General features: G+C 39.1%; 1 protein-coding gene across 3 annotated transcripts in view; it reads left to right on the forward strand.

The window, feature by feature from the left end:
- The window catches only part of PDHX (pyruvate dehydrogenase complex component X), a 100,509-nt gene extending 77,175 nt beyond the window's left edge, over positions 1-23,334 (forward strand). For all 3 annotated transcript variants that reach the window (XM_077818539.1, XM_077818541.1, XM_077818540.1), the window contains 4 exons: positions 4,269-4,327; positions 8,031-8,189; positions 18,018-18,082; positions 20,289-23,334. In XM_077818539.1, coding sequence (XP_077674665.1) covers positions 4,269-4,327; positions 8,031-8,189; positions 18,018-18,082; positions 20,289-20,553 — 548 coding nt within the window. In that variant the 3' untranslated portion in view covers positions 20,554-23,334. The remainder of the gene's footprint in view (positions 1-4,268; positions 4,328-8,030; positions 8,190-18,017; positions 18,083-20,288) is intronic.
- Positions 23,335-24,867: the final 1,533 nt, after the last annotated feature.

Consider the following 24,867-nt stretch of genomic DNA (forward strand, 5'->3'; position numbering starts at 1 on the left):
TTGGTTAGTCTCTAAGGTGCCACAAGTACTCCTTTTCTTTTTGCGAATAACCGCTTGTGGATCCAAATGGGTCAGTCTAGCTTGATAACAAGTAATTACGAGATGTGCTGCGAAGACAGTTTTCAGAGTTGTATTAGTTTGTAGGTAAGGTCAAATTAGAGCTGGCATTTGGTTTTAGAGCCTACAGCTGGGAATCAAAGGGACCTAATCCCACTGAATTTCTGAATCCCTTAAATTACTTGGAAAACCGCAACCAACAGCATCATTTGTTTCCATGAGAGTTCTGCCATCTTGGGTCAAAATCTTGCAAGAATGGTTGTTTTCATGGTATTTTGGCAGCACACTGACTGGAAACAGAACACTGGCTCATCCTATATTGGAACAGACCTGGAATCAACACAGTAGGGGCAGAATTGGATCTTGGGAGTTGAATCAGAAGTCCCTTCAGTGATGGTCACCAGTTCAAAACCCTTGGGGCAAAACAAGAACCTTTATGTAGAACCTATTTAAAAAATGAATCCATTTTGCTAGATTTTCCAAAAAAAAAAAAAAAAAAATGTTCACTCAGCTACATGCACAGTTCCCAGGATTGTGCAAGGTAAATGTGGATGTAAATGACAGGTTGGAACTTTAACATACATTCCTATCCCTCAGCCCAACTGCATATTTGTAAAAAACAGAACCTGATTCAGCAAGCACTGACTCATGGGAGTTACTTAAATTGCATGATGAGGCTTGTTTTAAAATCAATGCAACTACTCAAATGAGTAAATATATGCACATAAATGGTTACGGGATTGGATCCTGATTGTTTAACCACATGAAATTTTGGCCTTTCCATGAAAGGGTTTTTAAAAAAATTAGAAATAGCTTGAAAAAATGTAAAAAAAACAGAACAAAAAACCCAGGCAGTTGCTAAGGTTTTCATCAGAACTTCAGTATTTAATGAACTAATTAAAAGATGATCTCACATGTTAACTAACAGTTAACATGTGATCTTCACGAAAACGCCATCCTAGCCACTATGGATATAGCAGCTCTCTTCACGAACTTTCCACACAAAGATGGACTACAAGCCATCAGGAATAGCGTCCCTGATACCATCACGGCAAACCTGGTGGCTGAACTTTGTGACTTTGTCCTCACCCACAACTATTTCAGATTTGGGGACAGTTTATACCTTCAAGCCAGGGGGACTGCTATGGGTACCTGTATGGCCCCACAGTATGCCCACATTTTTATGGCTGACTTAGAACAACGCCTCCTCAGCTCTTGTCCCCTTATGCCCCTACTCTACTTGCGCTACATTGATGACATCTTCATCATCTGGACCCATGGGAAGAAGGCCCTTGAGGAATTCCACCAAGATTTCAACAATTTCCACCCCACCATCAACCTCAGCCTGGACCAGTCCACACAAGAGGTCCACTTCCTAGACGCTACAGTGCTAATAAGCAATGGTCACATAAACACCACCATATACCGGAAACCTACTGACAGCTATACTTACCTACATGCCTCCAGCTTTCATCCAGACCACATCACATGATCCATTGTCTACAGCCAAGCTCTAAGATACAACCGGATTTGCTCCGATCCCTCAGACAGAGACAGACACCTACAGGATCTCTATCAAGCATTTTTAAAACTACAGTACCCACCCGGTGAAGTGAAGAAACAGATTGACAGAGCCAGAAAGGGTACCCAGAAGTCACTGACTACAAGACAGGCTCAACAAAGACAGTAACAGAACGCCACTAGCTGTCACCTACAGCCCCCAACTGAAACCTCTCCAGTGCATCATCAAGGATCTGCAACCTATCCTGAAGGATGATCCCTCACTTTCACAGACCTTGGGAGACAGGCCAGTCCTCACTTACAGATAGCCCCCCAACCTGAAGCAAATACTCACCAGCAACTACACACAACACAACAGAAACACCAACTCGGGAACCAAACCCTGCAACAAATCCCGGTGCCAACTCTGTTCACATATCTATTCAAGGGACACCATCATAGGACCCAACCACATCAGCCACACCATCAGGGGCTCATTCATCTGCACATCTACCAATGTGATATATGCCATCATGTGCTAGCAATGCCCCTCTGCCATGTACATTGGCCAAACCGGACAGTCTCTATGCAAAAGAATAAATGGACACAAATCTGACATCAGGAATCATAACATTCAAAAACCAAGAGGAGAACACTTCAATCTCTCTGGTCGCTCAATAACAGCCCTAAAAGTGGCAATTCTTCAACAAAAAAACTTCCAAAACAGACTCCAGTGTGAAACCGCAGAACTGGAATTAATTTGCAAACTGGACACCATCAGATTAGGCCTGAACAAAGACTGGGAGTGGTTGGGTCATTACAAAACCTAAACCTAATTTCCCCAATACTAATTTCCCCCTACTGTGATTCACACTTTCTTGTCAACTGTCTGAAATGGGCCACTCTCATTACCACTTCAAAAGTTATTTTTCCTCCCTTGGTATCCTGCTGTTAAGTGAATTATCTCATGAAACTGACCTCACACTTGGTAAGGCAACTCCCATCCTTTCATGTATTTATACCTGCTCCTATATTTTCCACTCCATGCATCTGATGAAGTGGGTTCTAGCCGATGAAAGCTTATGCCCAAATAAATTTGTTAGTGTCTAAGGTGCCACAAGGACTCCTCGTTGTTTTTGCCGATACAAACTAACACGGCTACCACTCTGATAATAGTGCATTGGTTTTTAATTAAGGTATATCTGTTATTCATGTCATACCTAAGCATTTTAAACAAAACAAAACCACCTCTATTATGTTCATCTGACAAAAAGTGATTGCTCATGTGATGATTAATCTAGTCCATGTCAAGACTAAGCATGCATAATGGCTGTGATATGAGTTGGAGGTTTCAGTCTAATTCATAGAGGATGGATGTTCAAAAACAAATACAATCACTAGAGTTTATTCTAATCTTGTTGGTAGTCCTAGCCAGGAGGCCTGGGTTTATGAAGCAATTAATACTGAATTCCCTATTGGCTCTAGCATCTGTTAACATCAGGTTCCCTTTGAGACACATAGGTGAGTGCAGGGTGGGTGTGAAGGGAGAGTTTTTCTTGATGTCCAGGAGGTTCCTGTTGTGGGAAGAAGACAGAGGATTTTGGTTTCTCCACTCCTCAGTCCAGCACTTTTGCAAAGGCACTAGATCAACCATTAATATGTTCTCCTCTCCCCCCTTCCCCCAAAGACAGTTAAGCCACCAGATTGCTCATCAGCATTGGTTAAAAACTGAACACACTTTTTTTTCCCCATCCTAAAATACACAGTAGGTCATTTTTGAAAACAAGGTATGTCTTTGCCTTTGGAAACAAGATATTTCTGTGGTGTGATATTTTCCCTGTCAATTAAGAGAATTTTGGATAACAGTTAAGTTGTTCCCAGAATAAACATTTCTTGTCAACTAATATAACTAAAATAATAGAAACTAATTGTTCTAAAGTTCATGAATCACAGTTCTCCTAATTGCTTGCCTCTCCATCCACATCTGCTGGTTTAATTTTATCCTTTGTGCTTTAAATACTAGTGGAGCATTCAGTCATGGGGGATTTTTTTGTTTTTTTTTTCTATCTCTAATTTTTATTAGGGCATCTTGACAGATCTTTCCTTTTCCTTTGCTTCTATGAGACTATTTCCTGTAGTGTATTAGGCAGTGCTTTGTCCATTAGCATCTGCCTCATTGTCTGACACTTCAGTATGGAAACAAATAAACCGGATTCAGAGTAGCAGCCATGTTAGTCTGTAGCCACAAAAAGAATTTCCACTGAATGCATCCGATGAAGTGAGCTGTAGCTCACGAAAGCTTATGCTCAAATAAATTTGTTAGTCTCTAAGGTGCCACAATACTCCTTTTCTTTTTGCAAATAAACTGAGTATCTTCTAGTGGAGACTAGCAGGTTTTCTCCTTTGTCTATTGGGGAACTAATAGCACACTATTTCTGAACTGCTCTTACCTTGTGGTAATAGAAGCCTTGTGCTTTGTGTCTAGAGTTTCTGCATTTTATATAGAGTTTACATGCTGTGATTATGTTGTTATAACCCAATTATTTAATAATTTGTGACAGTATGACTTTCTAAGAGCCCTAAAGACTAATTGACTGAAACGCTGGAATATTCAGTCATGAAACTGTCTGGTTTGTAATTTCTGGAGCTACACTAGTAATAATATTTATTATTACTACTCATAATATTTGTATTTATTTTTCCTCTTGCAGATGACATTAAAGTATCAGTAAATGACTTTATTATCAAGGCAACAGCAGTTACCCTCAAAGTAAGTAAATAATTTACCTTCAATAATATAATTGTAGAATAAACTTATTTTGAGGGGGACAAAAGAAGTATTGGCAAAGCTTGGGAATACTACAGTACCACTGTATTTCTATGCATTACCTCTTTTTAGATGAAAGTATTGTGAGCATAGTAATAGTGGTCCATGATCTGCACTGTGTATTGGTTTTTGACATGGAACTTAAGGTGTTGGCATTGACTTAATAAAGCCCTAAATGATCTATGATTAAGCTAAGATTTTGTCATGCATTTTTTAGTCTTCTTTTGTATGGCTGGTGTAGAGCAGCAACTACAATTTCATCTGAAGTTGATTGAGTCAAATGGCTACATCCGCAGTAGCAGAATTTATTGCAGTAATGTGGTGGAAGATGGCAGCCTTCACGGGGTCCATTCTAAGTTAGAATTCACAATGAATGCCATCAACTCGGCGACCGAACATCACTCCGCGATCTCCCGGTCATCAGAGCAGTAACTCAACAATATTTTTAGTAAAAGTCAGGGACAAGTCATGGGCAAAAAAGAAAAAATTACAGAAGCCTTTGATCTCTCTGTGACTTTTACTGAAAATATCTGTGACAAAATGGGCAGTGAGGGCCCCGGTTCAGAGCTCCGGGCGCCCCTACTGCCCATTGGGGCTTGGAGCTCCAAGGTTTCCTGTCCCGCCACGGCTTGGGAGCTCCAGCGTCCCCCTGCGGCAGCTCAGGAATGGTGGTGGGACCCTGCAGCTTCCTGTTGCTGCTGGCTGAAGTCACGGAGGTCTCTGGAAGTCACCAATTCCATGACTTCTGCAACCTCTGTTGAAAAAATTGTAGCCTTCCCTATGATCTATATACCTGAGAGATTGCCTCTCTCCTTATGCCATATTGCTGAAGGTACAGAGACTCTTCTATGAAATTCAAAGGAATAGTAGAGCATTCTCTGTGAGAACACTTTGACTTTGAAACTTGCTCCCCTCTTTGGTCCAAAATTGCCTACATCTGATTACTTTAAGAATACATCGAAAAGCCCATCTTGTTGCCTAAGCATTTGAAAAGAGGAGAATTGGGAGGGTGTTTTTAATGGGGAGGAGTAATGTGTGGATTGTTTCCATATTTTATTTGCATGTTGCTGCAAATAACTGATAGAGGATGGACTTGCTGTAGTTTAGTCATAATTTAGGGGTGTGTGTGTATGTGTGTATATAGAAGTTAATACTTCTAACAGGTGCAGCCCGCTAACCTGGGGGTTCTCTGCACTGCAGTTTGGAGGTGTGATTTTCAGGGCGGGTAGACAGACTTATGCTAGCTCAACACAAGAAAGTGTGCTAAAAATAGCATTGTGGATTTTGCATCTTATGGCAGTGGTGGCTGTCATGCTAGGCATCCATACTCCTATTTTTGATGTGCTAGTTCAAGCTGAACTAGTGCAAGTCTGTCTGCCCATGCTGGGAATCACATCTCCATTCTGCAGTATAGATATACTCTTGAAGCCACTGTAGCAGGTGACTTTCACAGTTTTGATTTTTTTCAATATGTTTTACCATATGGTGTAAGGATTATGCATGTTGTTCATTTGTTATTTAAAAGGGGATTTCTGCATTTATTATTACAGAATGATCTACACCAATCAATTTAGGAAATGTGATTTTCTGTTCTTAATATCTGAATTTTAGTTGATTAGATTTTGCATTTTTGTTTTTTGTTGACTGTCATTGCTAATCCAGTGTTTGGCTCTTCTACTGAAGGATTAGATTGCTGCTGGGCATTAGAAAATCAGCGATAACATGTCCTCTCCAGGCTCTTAAAGAAAATTCAGAGAACTCTAATAACTGGATGATGATGATGAACAGCTTGTTTAGTACATTGTGTATGTGCTCAGTTATAAATGAGTTGCCACACAGGCTATTACTATTCCAGTTTTGATGCAGTTGATAACTAGCAGACATTTGTGAATTAAAATATGTAAATTGGGGAGGAAAATTGAATAGAGTATTTTAATGATGTGCTAATTTTATGTGTACATTACATAAAAGCTATTTATTGTTTTGGAAGATATTTAGTAGTCATAAGACTACTCCCACTCCATTATACTGTTGTGAGGTAAAAAAACAACAGCCCACACTCAAATTTGATTTATAAACTTACAATGTTCAGAAATAATCAAATATATGCATAGCATGTCAGAAATAAGCTCAGGTTAGTAGTAGCTAGTCAAAAAAAACCCAATACATTTTTGTTAAATGTTTGGGGATGTGGGAGATGGTTAATCAAAAATTAGAATTTTTGACAAAATTGCATGAAAAACTTGAAATTCAGAAAATTTTGATTACCTCTACTTGGTTTAATAGGAGATGTTTACAATTCCCTGGCTGCAAAATAAGAAATCACAATATCTTAATTCTTCTTTTCTTCATACACATAAGAAGGTGATCTGAGAATGATTATGTTTCTTGCGTATTCTCCTCTTATGCAAATAGCCCAGAAGTACCATCTGTGGGATGACAAGGTAGAGATCTGAATGTTGGATGTTCAAAACAGTTTTTAAAAAAATCTTGCTTCAAAGTGCCAGCAAGATACCAAGTTTCAGCTTTTCAACTCCAAGTTATTTTATTATTTGGACTTTACAATTGCTAGATTGGCAGCGCTAGAGTCTGAAGCTTCATATAAACCTCCAGGTGTCCCTCTTGCTACCACTTGCCAGTGTATCTTACGCCATGATGATGTTAGACTACCAGGGAGTGAGGAAAGTTCAGTTCTTAGGCCAGTGATTAGATGGGCATTTCTACTGAGACATCTCCCCTCTAGGAATTGGACTTTCTAATAACTCATTTCACACTGGACACAGAACAAACCTACAGATCATATATGTACGGTCACTGTGGACCAGGATTACTTTAAACTGGTGACTTAGACATGAAGGGCCAAATACCTTGTTACCAATTGCCTTAGTGATTCGTTATCGTTAATCGGTTAAATCTGATCTGGATCTGTCCCTAGAAATATGCATGAGGCTTTTTTGGATAAGCGAACCTAACACCGATGATAGACTTCAGCCTATTGCAATGTATTCAGTTAAAACTCAACCAACTTTTTTGATTAGAGTGATACCAAAATGAGCAGGGCAAAAGCAATTAACATGACTATCCTGGTGTATGTTTAGTAGAATCTCTGCATTCCTTTTCCATTTTATTCTGTTCACTACCCTCTCATCTAAAATGTAAATACAGTATGTTGGCTCATAGTACTTTATGGTTGGCAAAAACCCCTCTGCTTTGTACTCTTGAATTTCAGGCATCCAAAAGGTGATACTTGTGAATGCCAAAGGAATTTGGAGGCTGCTGTTAGCATATCATTAGTTTCCCAATGACCCGGAATGTTCATAAATATTCCTTTTTGCCCCCCTGCTGCACAATTTCCATCTCTGCAGCATACATTCGCACTTGCTGACAGTGTAGATATAAATAGATGCTAGCTAATAAAGTCGGTCTATTCTTAGAGTTACGTGGCAAGTCTTTTATTATCCCTGTCTTGCTCATGGCAGTTCTGATGATAGATGTGACCTGTTCTCTCAAACAGCATTCTGTGTTTCATTAATTACTTTGGTGAATGCCTGTATATCGCTGTGCATTTTAAAGAGGCTTCCTTTTAATAATTGGCTGAACCATTATTCCTTTAACAGCTGGTTCTCTTTGTGTTTCTCTTTTCTAGCAAATGCCAGATGTGAATGTGACCTGGGATGGAGAGGGCCCCAGGCAGCTGCAATCCATCGACATCTCTATTGCTGTGGCAACAGACCGAGGTCTCATTACACCAATCATAAAAGATGCTGCTGCCAAGGGAGTACAGGAAATTTCTGCATCTGCAAAGGTAGGTCTCAGATGTACAGTAGGTTTAGGAATATCATGGCTGTTTAGCTTCTTTCAGCCAAGTGTATGGCATGACACAGATGAACATGAATGATGATCTTAAAGCAATTTTAAAATGGTCTTTAAAGCTGCTTTAGTGGTGTTGGGATTTTCAAATTATTATTAATATAGTAAGCCTCTGCCGTTCATTCTCTTAGCATTCTTTTTTAAATGCAAAGATAACTTAGCCATCAAATTCTTCAGTGAAATCCCAGCTAAACATGGCTCACTACAGCCTGTGAAATTGTGTGTCTTAATCGGAGTGATAGATTAAAAAACAACAACAACAAATAAGTAATTTCAGATTTTTTAGTATTTGCAGTATTTTCTCCAGGCGCTAGGTGGAGGTGGTTTGTTTTATTGTAATTATTATATCCCTTGTTCGTGGCTGTGACCATTTGAGCATTCAATGCAAGTCATGAATGGAGTGGCTTTAAGGCTTGAAGGTGGCTTTAAACTAGCTCTTTACTTCCTAGAGCTGCATTGCCTTAAGCCAGGTGTAAATTAGAGCTATTTTCCTTTGTGGCAACTGATGCTAGGGGACTGTTGTGGCAGTTAGGAATTGCTTGGACTCAGAGATCCCCAACTACACCCTCTTGCTGCAGAAAGGGGGTAGTGGCTTAGGAGCCCTCCAGAGGGCAAATCCTACCCAAGCAGATAAGCAGTTATGGGTTTGTAAAACTGCCCATGTGCAGGAGTGAATCTGCCTCCACATATGTAAGTTCATTCTGTTTCAGAGCTACAAGAATTACAATAGCTTTGTTTTAACTGCATGGATTTTTTTTCTGCATAATTGCACTGAAAGAAGTAAGAATTAATACTACTTAATATATGGTCTTTAAATAATATCATCCCACAAAATGTACATGCAGTGGACTTCAGAATGTTCATTTTGATAAGTGTTGTCAAGGACACCCACACCCCCCCAAAATATAATAATTGCTAAGGCCACGGTTTAGTCATGGGTATTTTTAGTAAAAGTCATGGATAGGTCACAAGCAGTAAACAAAAAGTCACAGCCAGTGACCTGTCCATGATTTTTACTAAAAATACCCTTAACTAAATCATAGGTGCTGGGGAAAGTGGGGTGCTCCAGGATGCTGGTGCTCTTGGGGAGGGAGTGCTCCGGCGGTCACTGCTCCTCTGTGAGTGGGGGGAGGGGTGTTCTGGTGGCTGCTGCTGCTCTTGGGAGCGGGGTGACCCAGGGCCCCGTCACCGCTGCTCTTGGGAGTGGGGTGGCCCAGGATGCCACAAGTGCTCTGGGGCAGCACCCGGGACCAGATGCCTGGGGTCACTGGAGCAGCAGCCGGTGTGGCTGGTCCCAGGGCCGTCTCCACCCAGAATCCGTGACCTCCATGAAAGACTTGCAGCCTTAATCATTGCTAAATGAGAATGTTTTGTTGGCTAGGATATTGAAGTCACTTCACTGATCCACCAGTTAGCCAAGGAGCCAGGGTAGCAATATAAAGCTTTATATTCACCCATTTACCTCCACTTCAGTGTTTTGAGGGTTTATATTGTGTTTTAACTGCTTTCACCAAGAGGTGGCCAACTTTCAGATCTCCCTTTCTGTGGTACAGTACATAAAAGTGCATTGAACCAGCTTGTGAAGTAACAAGGTGAAAACTCCAGTTATCAATAGAGTGTGGGAAATGCAACTTCTATTCCTATCACAGACACCTAGCAATGGGATGCATTATTGCAAACCACAAACCAGTATTGCAACACCTCTGAGGTGAGGATAGAACACTAGCATAATACTTACAAATGCGATGCTGTTAATTTAAACATTTTTCATCTCAACTAGTAATTCCTATTAAATGTGGTATGCATTACCAGCTACCGAGTGTCAGTACTTCAAAATCTACCATGAACAAGGGCTGCAGGATCAGGCCAACTGTGAATATCCACATAGAAAAGTATAGGAATAATTTTGGTTTGCTAATTTCTTACACTTCTGCTCTATGTTGTTGAAAAATATTCTTTTATTTTATTCTATAGTGGGAGGTTGTGAAACCTGCGGCAGCTTCTTTGATTGATAGTTCCCCTTTATAGGTTGGCAAATGCTTCATCTGATGGCTGGGTTATATCTGTGTCCCATATTGCCCCATGTTAATTCTGCCTTATTTCCAGGTCATGTGCATATGAAATCATCTTGCTTTAATCATGAGTGCTTTTATTACACATAAGCAGTATGCTCATGCTATCCCTACTGTATGGACAAGAACTGTTCCCAGGGATGTTGTTCTCTGGTTCAGTAACTACTCTAGGATAATTTTTTTGCCATGCTCAAATTTTCTGTATATCTCTGGCAATTTTTACATTTATAGTATGCTGTCATCTTTTTATAATAGCTTAGGTATGCTTGAGTCATTGTTCTTGAGAAAGATACAAGGATAGTGCAAACAAACTTGGTCATTCTGTACACAAGCAAGGAAAACCAACTTGTTTCTGCTTTGATATATTGCCATTCTAGTTTAAATAATCTATTTGGTTTTTTGTTTAGTCAGAAGCCATTAAACATCTTAATTCTTAGTCCTTAGATGTACTCATTAGATGGCACAGCTTTTGAAAGCTCTTGACTGTAACATGCCCTATGAGCATCTACAAGGTACCAAGAGCATCATCAGAGATGGGATGTTATTAGAATCATAGAATATCAGGGTTGGAAGGGACCTCAGGAGGTCATCTAGTCCAACCCCCTGCTCAAAGCAGGACCAATCCCCAATTAAATCTTGCCTATTTCCCTTCATTCTACACCTCCTCTAACTCCTGTCCTATCCCAGTTAGGTTTAACTCATAAATTGTATCATTACAAGTTTTAGGAATTTTTCTAATGGGTTTTGTCTCTAGGGAACCTTAGCTTTTACTTTTAGTGGACAAAACCCATTAGAAAAGTTCATAAAACTATTTGTTCCACTTGACAGTAACACATTCTATACAAGGAAACTATGCTGAAATCAGTGTCAGCCTGCATTTGTCATTCTTCTCTTCTGGGTGAAGGTAGAGTTGTTGCAAGATAAACTTTCACCTTAAATTATGAAAATGAGATGCTTTATGGCTAGAGAGACAAGGTGGGTAAAGTGATATCTTTTTATTGGACCAACTTCTCTTGGCTAAAAGGACGAGCCTTTGAGCTTACATAGAACACTTCTTCAGATCTGAGAAAAGTACTCAGAGCATCACAGCTAAATACAAGGTGGAACAGGTAAGGAGTTATCACCTTTCTCAGACCTGAAGCAGAGCTCTGTGTGGCTTGAAAGCTTCTCTCTCACACCAACAGAAGTTGGTCCAATAAAAGGTATCACTTTGCCCACCTTTTCTCTCTGATATCTTGGGACTGTCAACAGCTACAACACTGCAGATATACCTCATAGTTGTGATAAAATTAATTTAAATCCTGTCTCAAGTTGTAATTATGACTTTATCATAAATTACCTTGGGCAGATGCCATTATTATCAATGGAAGTAAGGCCTTATGTCAGAGGCACATTCAGTGGCACTTGTGTTCATAAAAATACTTTATGCTTATATAGTGTTTTACAGTTTCAGAATATTGTACAAACATTAATCTGTAACTTGATAAAAACAGCTATATCACAAGGGAGTTGTGAAGATTAGTTCATTGCTATTTATAAAGTGCACATGATTCTCTGCAAGAAGGTGCTGTAAAAGTAAAAAGTATTAAAGCAAGTAAGCAGAGTAAGTATTATGCACATTGTAATATAGAGAAGCTGAAGCACAAATGTAAGTGAATTCCCCAAATTGACATGTGCTGGAAGTAGGGCCGAAGGCAGCTGGCCTGCTCAGGGTGTCTTTCTCTATCTGAGCCTGTGGACCAGGCTCTGACTACCTTGACTGTCCTACAGGAGTCACCCTTTTAGAGAAGACTGACAGCAGAAGCAACATCAAGGCAGACAAAAGCAGATAAGAAAGTAGGAAATGTCTGCAAATTTTTGATCTCTTTAGTAGAAAAGTGGACTATCTGATGTTTTGCACTGCATGCAAAGTTCTAATTCGTAAAGGAAGAAACATCTAGAAGCATCACCACGTATGGAGAAGGATAGAGAGAGCTTGATACTCCTGCAGATTTTCTGTAGGCAAACAGGTGACTATGAAAGAGGAGTCTGGCAGAACAACAGTGCTACATAAGAGGTACCCCCTTTGTAATTTAACTAAATCATTTACATCTGCTAATATGCTGCTCTTTGCTCTGGATGATCCAACTCTCCATTTCTACCTTGAAGCAAACCTAACTTCTACCTTCTTACAGTATAAATACCAGAACATATTTTAATTGAATTTACTGAAATTTGTTTTGTTTCTGAACAAATTACACACAGTTTTTCCTTTTCATCCTTTGAGTTTTTCAAAGCAAACCTCCAAAAAACTAAATGAGTGGAAATTCTTTGGGCCACATTCTGATGCCCTGACACTGAATTGTACCTCACTCTTTGAGCAGTCCCTTCAATGTCAGTAAGAATCTTAGAGTCTGGTCCTCTTCTCTCTTTCTCCAAGTTGGTATTGAAACATTTTTAGCCTATTGTAAGACATTGTTCAGTTCACACTGGCTATTATAATATAAGTTTTTGAAATGTAATGTTGCCCTCTGTAACTTGCCCTTTTTCATAACAAAAAATAACATTTTCTCCACGGGAAAAAATAAGAGCCTGAAAAAGGAAAGGAAAATGGATTTATAACAAAGGTTATTTATTCAGATGTTTAATGTTGCTTTTTGAACTGTGGCTATCTGTAAACTCATTGTTTATGAACTCATTAAAACTCCAAACTATTATAATAAGTAAAAACATTTATAGAGCTGTTTGGCTTTTGAATCCTTTCCTTCATATTTGTGAAGTCCCTAAGATGGGTGTAACCCATTAAAAGATGTTTTGTAGTTAGGATTTGTTAATATAACACACTGCATTCTAATCACAACCATTCACAAAAGACTTTCCTGCTTCTCATTCATGTGTAGTACAACATGCAATACCTTACTGAGAGTTCTTGTAAGCTTTTGTTATAAATAGTGTTTTCCCATTTGGTATCATTATGGTAGTTTATTTCTAAATTTCATTTTGTGAGCAATTTAATGGCTTAACTGTTATCACTTCTCAGAGAGAGATTCTGTCTCAGAAGTAGTTTCCAAAAAAACAGAATAACTTAATAATCCAAGAGGACTGACTGGTGCAAAGGACTAATGACAAAATATATGTTTATCCTTTAGGTCACTGGTTGAAATCTAGCTGAAGTCACTCGTGACTAAACAAGACCGTTTGGTAGCGTGTGTGAAATGAGTTGATGATTCTCAGAGACACATGGTGGGTGAAGTAATATCTTTTATTGGACCAACTTCTTTTGGTGAAAGAGACAAACTTTTGAGCTACTCAGAGCTCTTCTTCAGGTCTAGGAAGAGAAGAAGAGTTATGTGTAGCTTGAAAGCTTCTCTCTTTTACCCACAGAATTTGGACCACCCACCTTGTCTGTCTGATATCCTAGGACCAACATGGCTACAACAGCACAGTAAACAACAATTAGTGAGTTGGATTCATTTTCTAGTGGGCAGGTGACTGCATCACCAAAAAGAAAATCACCATATCTGGCACTAATTGGACAGATTTATAAGAATTTTTAGAATTTAGAGACTGAAAAGACCAGTTTGACCAATTAAACATGTTAGACCAACCAGTCCACCTCTATACGGCTAATGCAATATTATTTGCTACAGTTTGTATTAGTGCTTTGTCCAATTTAATTCCAAGCGATTGGGCTTGCACCACTTCCTTAGAGACTATTTCACAGGTAAATGGATCTTGCTATCAGGAAGTTTTTCCTGATATATAGACTGTAGTTTCCTTTTCCAAATTTGATACCATTGCCCCTCATTCTGATATCCCTGTGTACAATAATAAATAATTCTTCCCCATCTTTAGTGTTTAAACATACCAATTTTTTATAGACTGTTAAGTTTCTATTCTTCGTCCTCCCCAGTTATCACTAGCCAATTGTAGATATATTTATCTCTTTTAATCTTCCCTCATAAATGAATCCTTCCAGCCCTCTCAGTATTTTGTTACTTTTCCTCTAACCTCCCTCTAATTTGTCTTATCTTTATGATGATGAGGTACCCAGAACTGAACTTGGTATTCCTGGAGCAGTCACACCAACATCTAGGACTATTATCTCCCAGCTCCAAGATTTGATGCCTTCATCTGCGTAGCTTGGAATTATATTTGGCCTTTTTGCAGCCGTTTCTCATTGAAATCTCATTTTAGATCTGTTGGTCACTCTTACCCTGAAGTTTTTCAGTAGTGCTGCTGCCAAGATTTCTTCTTCCCACGATTTCTTCCTCCCATTGAGCATCTGCATTTGACAATGTTTTTCTCCACCTGTATTAGTTTGCTTTATCCTAATTCAAATATCGTGTAGTTTTCTACTCACATTTCTGATATTTCTGGTTCCTTTTGCATTATTTCTCTGTCCTCACTGTAGTTTCCCACTACTTCCAGTTTAGTAGCCTGTATGAAATTCATTAAGTAAGACCAGTCCTTAACACTGATCCAGAAATGCCCATTAGAAACCTCCCCCAACTCTACGTTGCTGGTTATAATTGCCCATTGCTCGTGGCCAGTATTCAGTCCACTTGGCAAAGATTTTGTCCGAGCAATTTTTAAACTCAGTGCAAAATTCTGTACAAAAATCCACATAGATTACATCCATATGCTCCCCTCATCCACAATTTATCCCCCCAAAATTGCCAAACAAGCGTGATTGGTTTTCTTCTTTATGGAAGAGATTCTCAAAGGCACAAAGGGCAGTTAGTTACCATGGCAGATAGGTGCCTAATTCCCATTTGTGCCATTGAAAATCTCCCACATATCTCCTTATATTCTCCTTCTTGGCCTTCCACTAGAAAGACTGAAGTTTGGATGGTCATAGAGACTGCATCACCCTCTTAACCTCTGTGGCTGGCTGGTTCAACAAGGTCAGAGTTATGGTACACTGGCAGCAGAGCATGAGGAAATTTGAACAGCCTCTGTACCTGTTCTGTGCATAGTGAACTTTGTCTCCAAGGCTGTTGATACAGTATTGTTCACATACACAAAATTCACACAAAAAGCGTCATGTCACTGTCACTTATTCGTGGATTCATTCTCTGTGGACTTTATAGAAACCTGGTGTCCTGAGGAGCGATTTGAAGGTGTTATGGATCACTTAAGGAAAGGGAGGTGAAGTGACTTGCCCAAGGCCTCTCAGCAGACAGGAAGAGAACCCAGGCCTCTGCCCTAAACTTTAGATCATCCTGCCTTACCTAGGATTTTATGTTTTTTTAACAAGAAAAGCTTTCAGTTTATTTCCCATGACTTCTGCAGTTAAAGTAAATTTTTGGACCTTTTTTTTCCAAATAAATCCCACATATACTGTTATCAGAACACTTTTATAAAGGGAGCAATGTAGTTTGAATTTTTTTTCAATCAGTTTAACTAAACCTAAATATTCCTTCATATCTGATGAAACTGTGGGAAATCCATCATTTGTTTTGTTGCCTCTAGCAAGGAAAAAGTATACAGACTGCATTCCCTCCACTCATATTCTTGAGATGTTTATGTAGATCTGAGCCCATCTCTCTCTGATTTGTCAGAAAAAAGCAACTGTTTCCAAAATTACAATCAGAGGGAGATGGGCTCAGACCTGCACTAGAATATTGAGAATATAGATAAAGGCAATGCAGTCTGTATACTTTTTTCCTTTCTGTAGGTGACAAAGCAAATTAATGTATATAAAAATACAACTAATTTAAAAAAATTAAGATAAAGAATAAAAGCAATACTTAGAGGAGGGCAATAGAGGTAGGGAGGGAAGGAAGTTCGTAGAGAGGAGGTGTTGGGAGCATGCATTGAATAGGATCAGTCAGATAGTTCCAGGACAGCATCCCACATCTCTGAAAGCTTTTTCCTGGGTATTTGTTACTGTATTCAATTCTTTCCATGGTGACCACGCTTACAATGTGTATGCTCCAGTCTTCAGTCATTGGTCGCTGTTTGGATTTTCACTTTTTTAGTGCTAGTCTTTTAATAATTATTAGTACTCTGCTAAGCCAAAGTTTTTCAGATTTATTCAGCTTCTAACGAACATCCGTTAGGTTCAAAATTACATGTTTAGTTTGCAACACAGTTTTGATAGAAAATAATTAATTCTGCAATTAAGTTCTGCCCAAAACATATGGACATAGGAGCATTCCCATAACATATGGGATAAGTTAGCACCTGCTGAACCACAGAGCCAACATTCTTCTGACTTAATCCCTCTATGACTCAGCTCCCCATCTATAAAAAGCGGGTAATATCCCCCTCCCCATCTCCCATGTGTTGTGAGGATGGATTAATGTTTGCAAAGTGCTGAGAGACTATTGTGATGAATGCCATAGACAAGCCCATTTGAAAACTAATAATTCTGCCTTTAGAGCAGGGTATGGATAGTGTGCAGCAAATAAGGCCTTGGGCAACATGCTGAATAATGAGGAGAAAACAAAATATTGAGCAGAATAGCAGCTCATTAAGTGAGCACTGTCCATCCAGTATACTGAATGAAATAGGGCTCCTATGGGTCAAACGTAGTATGTGATCATGTAATTAAAGACTGTATAGTAATGTGTATGCAGAAGGGGGCTAAATTAAGGCATTTCCTAACTTTTGAGTGCTTGAAATTGCAATGTTAATAATATTCTTTTAGTGTATTTTTTGTGTGTACTTCCCTAGGTTTTTAAGAAAGCAAACTAGAAAAAAACCACCGAATTTAATTATCTGACATAGATTCATAGATATTTAGGTCAGAAGGGACCATTATGATCATCTAGTCTGACCTCCTGCACAATGCAGGCCACAGAATTTCACCCACCACTCCTATAAAAAAAAAAACAAAACCAAAAACCTCACACCTATATATGTGCTATTGAAGTCTTCAAATCGTAGTTTAAAGACTTCAAGTAGCAGAGAATCCTCCAGCAAGTGACCCGTGCCCCATGCTACAGACATCATATTGACACACACACGGTTCATCAGCAGGTTTCGCTCTCTCACACAGACCACTTCTACTGAACTAACAGAGTAACTGATAACCTACTACTTCTATCATCCTGTGTGTGGACCAGCCCTACAGGAAGATGGGACACTTTGCCAGTGGGTTTCCCAGATATTTGCTTATAGCAGAAGAATGGTGAGACTCAGGAATCGTGGGTTCCATTCCAGGCTCTGGAGGAGGGTGTGCTCTAGTGAGTACAGACTCTTCTGCCTGTTTTGCCTACACTTGATCCATTCTGCTCTATCCTCCCCAACCTGCCCCTGTTCCAGTCCTGACTCATCCACATCCCGGGGTCCTCATCCCAGTTCTGCTCTCCTTGCCCATCCATCCCCAATCTCTCCTCAGGATTCTCATCCAAGTCTCATTCTCTTTGTCTGTCCAGTCCTAGTCTCCACATCCAGGCTCTCTGTCAGAGTCTCAATCCTTCTTTTGAATGCCGGCCAGTGCCAGTTACCCCTTCCCGCTCCTCATCCAATCTCTCTGGCTACCAGTCCTAGTCTTCTTCCCCAGACACCTCATCCAAAATGTCTCACCCCTCACATCTTGCACAATTGCAGCAGCTAATCATTTTCAATGTCATATTTAAATAGCAAAACTATTTGCCTCAAATATTTGTGTAGACCAAAAAGCAGAGAGGGAATTTTACTAATATTCTGTGTGAGCGGTATAACTTGGTCTGGGATTTTATTTTCTGTCTTCACTTTCTTAGGCTCTCGCAAAGAAAGCAAGAGATGGAAAACTGTTACCTGAAGAATACCAAGGAGGATCTTTCAGGTAATTTTTTTTTTTTACTAATTTAATAGATATAATATGAGCTTAGAGCTACAACTGGCTCTCAGATATTCAGATGTGCATTAACATGTCACATTATAAAATCAGCCAATGTATCTGTGAAACCACATTGTGATTTTGAAAAGAGATGCAGTGATTTACACCTGCAAATTAGAGAGGATAATCTAGGCCTGAGATTCCTATATCAAAAGAAGAACCCTCACAGTTTTCAGACAGGTTCACCTTGATACAGCCAAGTCTGTTGAGAGGAGAAAAAGGGTTTTGGCTTTTATTTTGCATGTCTGTCCATCTGCAGGAGATAGTTTGTTTATTATATTTAGTAGTTAAGAAAACACAGAGTCAAATATTTACTTTATAATGTAAATAGTAAGCTTTAAAAAAATTAAAATGCCTTTTTATTGCAAAGACACGACTACTGCAATGTAAACCAGTGTACTCTCGCCTCATTTAACCCAGCCTTGCAGAAAAAGGTCTCCAGCCAAACAAAAGCTGCTCCATAGCTGGGAAATAACCCTCCTTAGTCCACTCTGATCTTTGAGATGTAAACTTCAAAACTTAAATGGGATAATTTACATGTATTTAGCAGTTATCCCCCCGCCCCCCCATTTTTTTTTAAATGTACAAGAAGAAATGAAATGATTTGTGCTAAACAAAATGTTAACATTTAAATGCAAGGCAATACAAAAGTTAAGTTTCTAACAAATTTATATTGGCTTCCTTGAACATATGCTGATTGAGTTTTTTGTGGCTTAATGTGCATCTTAATATATTACACTTATGAGAAACAGAACACTATTAAACAGAGAGTGGTTAACGTTACTGTGGAAACCTGAACTTCATGACTTTTTAAAGTGATTAAGTGTGATTTTTTTTTCAACTGTGCAGAATTATGGTATTAACACAAATCTTTGCATTTACAATGGATAATTGGTGACTATAAAAATGTCCTGGGACACACTAGTAATAAAGCTCTTTTACAGAGAGAGATCCGTTAATATGGGTAGTATAATTGGACTACACCAGCCTAGAGCACAGAACTATTTATTTTGCATGGTGTTTTCAGGCTGAAGCAGCTGTCAAAAGAAAATATCTCCTAGATGATCATAAGCATTTCAGCAGAAAAAGCTAATGGGAATCCAGCAGTGCAGGGATGGATGTCCTCATTAACAGAAATGGCTTTAGCGGGGGAGAAGAAAAAACACCACCACACAAGTTTCAAAGGAAGGATGATAAATCTAAAAATAAATGGAGGCATTGGGCTAGATCCTTCCTGTAGCAAGTCATAAAGTCATCTTGGGGTGGTATAGAGTCACCATAATGGCTTGTATGCCACCTCCAATGAGTGAAATAGGGGCATGCCCTTGGGAAACAGGATAGGACCAGGGTTTACCTGTGCCCCAATGATACCCAGCTGCTGTAATGGTACACTGGCATTACCAGTAGCCTTTGTAAATTGAAGCACCCCTCAGTTACATCTGGGGTCCAACCTGGCACGCATCTGGCCCAGGCTCAGGTGAGGTGCAAAGCTGGCTTAAAGCTTGCACACTCCTCAGCAGTGGTGTGTACTCATCATCTGACCACAAGGATTAGGGCTTATAGATTCTATATATATTTGCATTGAGGCGCAATAGCTAGTCCCCTTCCTCCCTGCACTCTGCCTCTTTCATCTTTGTGCTCGTTTCTTTATCATACTTTTGTGAAATATTAGACAGTAGGTATTCTGTGAATCATTAGAACTTCGCTATGGTACAGGAGCTGAATTCAGATGCTAGATAGAGTTTTGCATCATATCTTTTATGTGCTTCCCTGCATCAGGCAACACCTTACTCAGCAGATAGGATTCATTCATAGGAGACAGCAAGCAGAGATTTGACTGCTGCCATCCCACTGGGTTTATTCCAGGGTGAGGGTCACTATAAATTGAAATCAGACTCCCATTGTTAGAGGCTGCAGTTGTGATGTGCTGAATGGGCCTTTTCACAGATGCCTGGAACTAGGCCTCCTGTTCAGCCCATACCTCTCATTTTTTGGGCAGCGCTAATCTGTCTGGAGGAAGAAGAGGCTGCCACTGCAAATTCCCTTAGTAGTGACTTTTCGACAGCTGGGTGTATCTCGGCTGTGTGACGATGCAGTGATATCTTCCTGTAACACGTACAATATGTACATAAACTTTTCCCCCTTCCTTTAGCATTTCCAATCTGGGCATGTTTGGCATCAGTGGCTTCATTGCCGTCATAAACCCTCCTCAAGCCTGCATCCTAGCTGTGGGGCGAGCTCGACCCGAACTCAAGATTGTGGAAGATGAAGAAGGGAACGAGAAACTTCAGCAGCATCAGCTTATGACAGTGACGTTGTCAAGCGACAGTCGGATGGTGGATGACAAACTGGCTTCAGTGTTTCTGGAGTCCTTGAAAGCAAACCTAGAGAATCCGATACGACTTGCCTTACATTAAACTGATCAGGGATTGGCTCCTTCTTTGGCAAAATACAGAACAAGGTTACAAACTGTTCCCCTCTCCTCCCCTGCTGCCCCAGAGAAATAATGAATACTAAGCATGAGGGGGACAATTAAAATATTTAATTTATTTGAATTAACTTGAAAGACTCTTCAGATCCACCTGTGTGACCATTTCCAGCTCTCAAGTTTTATACTGTAAAACTGAAATAGTTAAATATTAAAATAGAGTTAATGCATTAAAGTTCTTTCACTGCTTAATAGCAACTGTACCAAATTTAAACACATACATTACTGTTTAGTTAGAGAGAGAAGTTGAGAAAACCTTGGGACATTTGAGTGAGAAACGTGAAATCAAAAAGGGAATGAGACAATGCTTTGTTTAAGGACTAAACTAGCTTTCACAGTGAGGAAAGCAAACGGCATGACTAAGCAAGATGGCTCTATAAATCCCAATCATCATTAAGAGAATCAAACCAGCTACCAGTTCAAGCAATTATTTTAGCTATTTAATATGTGAAGAGGGTTCCAGCTAAAATCTTCTATCAGAGTTGGGTGATATAAACTGTGAGAGCTCTGAGGTTTTGACAAGGATTTTGCTAGGGGTTCTACTTGACACTAGATAAGTTACTTTGGTTTGGTGACACATGACCCTATATAAGTTACTTTAGTTTGGTTCATGTCACAAACTCAACTGTTCTTGACCTTCTACTTTACTATGAGCTTTTCCAGATGAAAATAACAGAGGGCAGAAAAATTCTAGTGCACAAACCCCAAAGTACATAATGGATGTAAATGGAAAAACTCAAATAAAATGAAATATTAAATAGCCTATTAGCATCTAAAAGCTGGATTTGAAAATGCATTTAGCATTAGATTAATTAAAAACACATTTAAAGTGTGTGTGGGTATGCACTTCAGTATTTTAAGATCTCTACTTAATGTAGTGTCCCACAATGGAGACAAATAAATTTAATAAATGTGTCAGTAGGAGTTTTGTCATCTACTTCAAAAGAGCCAGGATTGCACCCCAGATATTTTTATCATTACAAACTTTCAATCTGCAATAAATTGTGAAAGTGATACTTTATTGTAATAATTTATTGGGTTAAAAAGTAGTCATGAGTTACATTAAATAATTTAAACATTGCCCTGTATCAAAATTTAATTGGTGTGTCCTTGTTTGACTATCGCAAATTGTAATAGTGTTTTTGCAGTTGTTCCATGGTATTGTTACCTGATGTGTAACTGAAAATTTAAGTATGTTTTGCAGACTGAATACCTTAATGAAAAATGATCTTTCTATCACATAGTGGTACCAACTTCTTCATCAGACCTGAGTGGTGAAAGTCAGATTTTGCATACTGAACATTTGCTCAATAAATCCCTTCTTTGAATGGAATGAATGAATGTATAATCACAAAGTGCATATCATAAGTAGATGGATACTGAATTCTAATTCAGTTTGAGGCTGAAGAATAGTAGCCTTGTATTTGGATTAGTACAATGGAATCCCTATTATGATAGTTTACTGTTATGTCATATGGAAACAATGGGGATTTCCAATGAAATAATTCCAATGAGGGGATCTGGTGACAACATAAGCCACTAGTGCCCCATTCAAGTCCTGGAGTCTGTCACCATTAGAGCCACCATATTTTGTTGTATGTAATTCACTATACCAATTTGTTCTTTAAGATCCAAACTTCTTAAGTATTTATTTATTCACCAAGTTGTTGCAATACTTACAATAGTAAGTGTATGTCTAAAACTTATGTCAATGTTCAGGTTGGAGTTTTCATGAAACTAGTTTGCTTCTTTAACTGATATAGTGTGAATGATGCAACATGAGAAATTTATAAACTATCAATCTGACACTGTATTTCTGATTACTTATATAGGGTTTACTATGCTATTATTCGTATACCCTTTTTGTATTGGCAGAATTTTGTTATTGATAACTGAGATTTTCAAACTTGGATGCTTTTTAGGTTCTTAATTTTTAGACACCTAGACATATATTTTCTGATTTTTTTCAGAGGTGTTGAGCAGCCCCAGGTCCCACTGAAGACAAAACATCTACATATATAGTGCCCTTGGTAATAATGAAGTTGAATAGGTTCTAATGTGTTTGGATAGCTAAATTTAGTCTGCTTAGTAAAATTCGCCTTGTGATTTTAAATCTGGTATCTATTCTTCATTTCCTGTCCTAAAGGGAAAGTGGGGTTCATGTGTACTGGTCAACAGTTGTATGTTCCACCCCGCAGGAGGCCACAGTTCAGTGGCAGGCAAAGTGATTCCTATTTAAAATTTATACAGTCAGCATAGTTTGCAAATCGCTTTGGGAGCCACTGGAAGATGCTTCTATCATAGCCATGCAGATTAACTTCAGTGTGTGACATGTAGCTAACCCCTTCACAGCATGCAGAATGGTTACCTGTAAGCATCCCAACGTTGTCACTGGATTGAAACATAGTTGGTGACGTATGATATGTGCTGCCCGTCCGACTGAAGAAAGTCTGAACAAGTGAAAATGTCTTGTGGTTTCAACCTAGTTCCAAGGAAATGCGTGTCCATATTACAGAGTAACCACACCATTTGGCACAGCAAATGACTGCTACAATAGAAATGGAACAGCAAAAGTGGTGCTTTTTAGTATTAAAATATACAGCAAATATTTCATTCTGAAAAACTTAGATTTAAAAGTATTGTGGATAAGATGTTTCAGAAGTGTCTTAATGGTTAAAAATTAAATTGTTTTACTTTAAATAAAAAGCTTCAAAAGTATCAAATACCTCATGCGTTGTTCTTTGTGAATTTACCGTTGTCAATATCTTTGCATTATCTAAGCAAGAGACTCATGAAGAAGTGATCCAATTTCATAGAAAGGAGGAGTCAGAAAATTGAAAATAGAGATCTATGAACAGTGTACTAACATTTTCTGCTGGGAACATGCTTCCTGGGAACAGGGATATGCTTGAATGTTGTGGTGGGGGGAAAGAGTTCCATATAGCTTTACTTTGAAAAGAGAAATGGAGAAAGAGGACCAAAAATAGATAACATATTTTGCTTCAAATGCATTCTGTGCTTGACAGCATGTCAGAAACAGTATGTACCTTCCCTATGCTAATTAATCCCTAATTATGTTATCAGTATAGATGACTTTCTTTCTGAGACTCTTTTTTTAATCTATTGTCTCTGGAATCATCCCAGATGTGAATCTCTAAAATAACGTGGGTACTGCAAAATGATTGGATAACACTTTTTTTTCCCCTGAACCTCTTGTCTCGTGTGTTGATTTATTCCTACACATACAATAGAACCTCTTTAGAACCCACTAATGACGAGGCCTATTAAACATTACAAAGTTCTGCTTTTTATCAGGCAAGCCAAAAATTTGATGTCAAGGATTCTGTATCAACACTGCCTTTGTGGACATGAACCCATGTATTTTGTGTGTGTTGTTGTAGTGGGTAAAAATTGCAGTGTATTAGGTGGAGAAAGGAATATATGTGGTATATTAATGAGAGAGCAACAGTTTTATAATTCTGAGCCATTGGAGCAAAGTATCCTACAGGCCTTTGTCTCAATGTGAAATAGTCAATGCAATAGATGAGTGAAAGTATGGAAATGGGTGGCTCAAGGGGTTGATAATCTGATACAAAGCCTTACTGTGCTAATTGTTTGTTGGTTTGAAACTGACTCATGCTGTTATTGAGAGAGAATTACTATTTGGTGGCTGCATGGTGACCTGTGGGAAATGAATCGATGGCTTCAGGTCAGATGCCCACAATGCAAAACACAGCAATGTAACTGAGCCCATGCGGACAGTCTCGGTGAAGCAGTAAAGGATTGAGTAGAGATAAATTACCTCCTCACCCCCACATGTTATCCAGAAATGAGCCATGATGGGGAGCAATGTGTGGGAAGCTTGCATAGCTGCCCCCTTTGCTGTAGCTGTTCTGTGAATGAGGACCTTGCTCTCCAGGACTGACAATCCAGCATCTTTCACAAGTACGATATTCACTAACCTTCAAAGAGATTGAAGAGTTCCATTGGAGGAGTGATAGATGGAGACTAGATATGACTTAGAATTACACTGTGGCAAACGGCAGCAAAGACACTTGAAAGCTGCGGTGACTGAAAGAGGGCAAAGCCTTCCACTGCTTGTCCCACAAAGAAAATAAGGCATGTTACTGACATCTCTCTTGCCAGGCCAGACGGGCCTTTAGGCAAACAGCTTATCCAATACTCCCAAGATATCTGGGCTAGTGACATGATAGCTCACACTTCCTTTACTCGCTTGGCTTCT

This window comes from Eretmochelys imbricata, chromosome 6, assembly GCF_965152235.1.
Source record: "Eretmochelys imbricata isolate rEreImb1 chromosome 6, rEreImb1.hap1, whole genome shotgun sequence".
In the NCBI taxonomy this organism is placed as follows: Eukaryota; Metazoa; Chordata; order Testudines; family Cheloniidae; genus Eretmochelys; species Eretmochelys imbricata.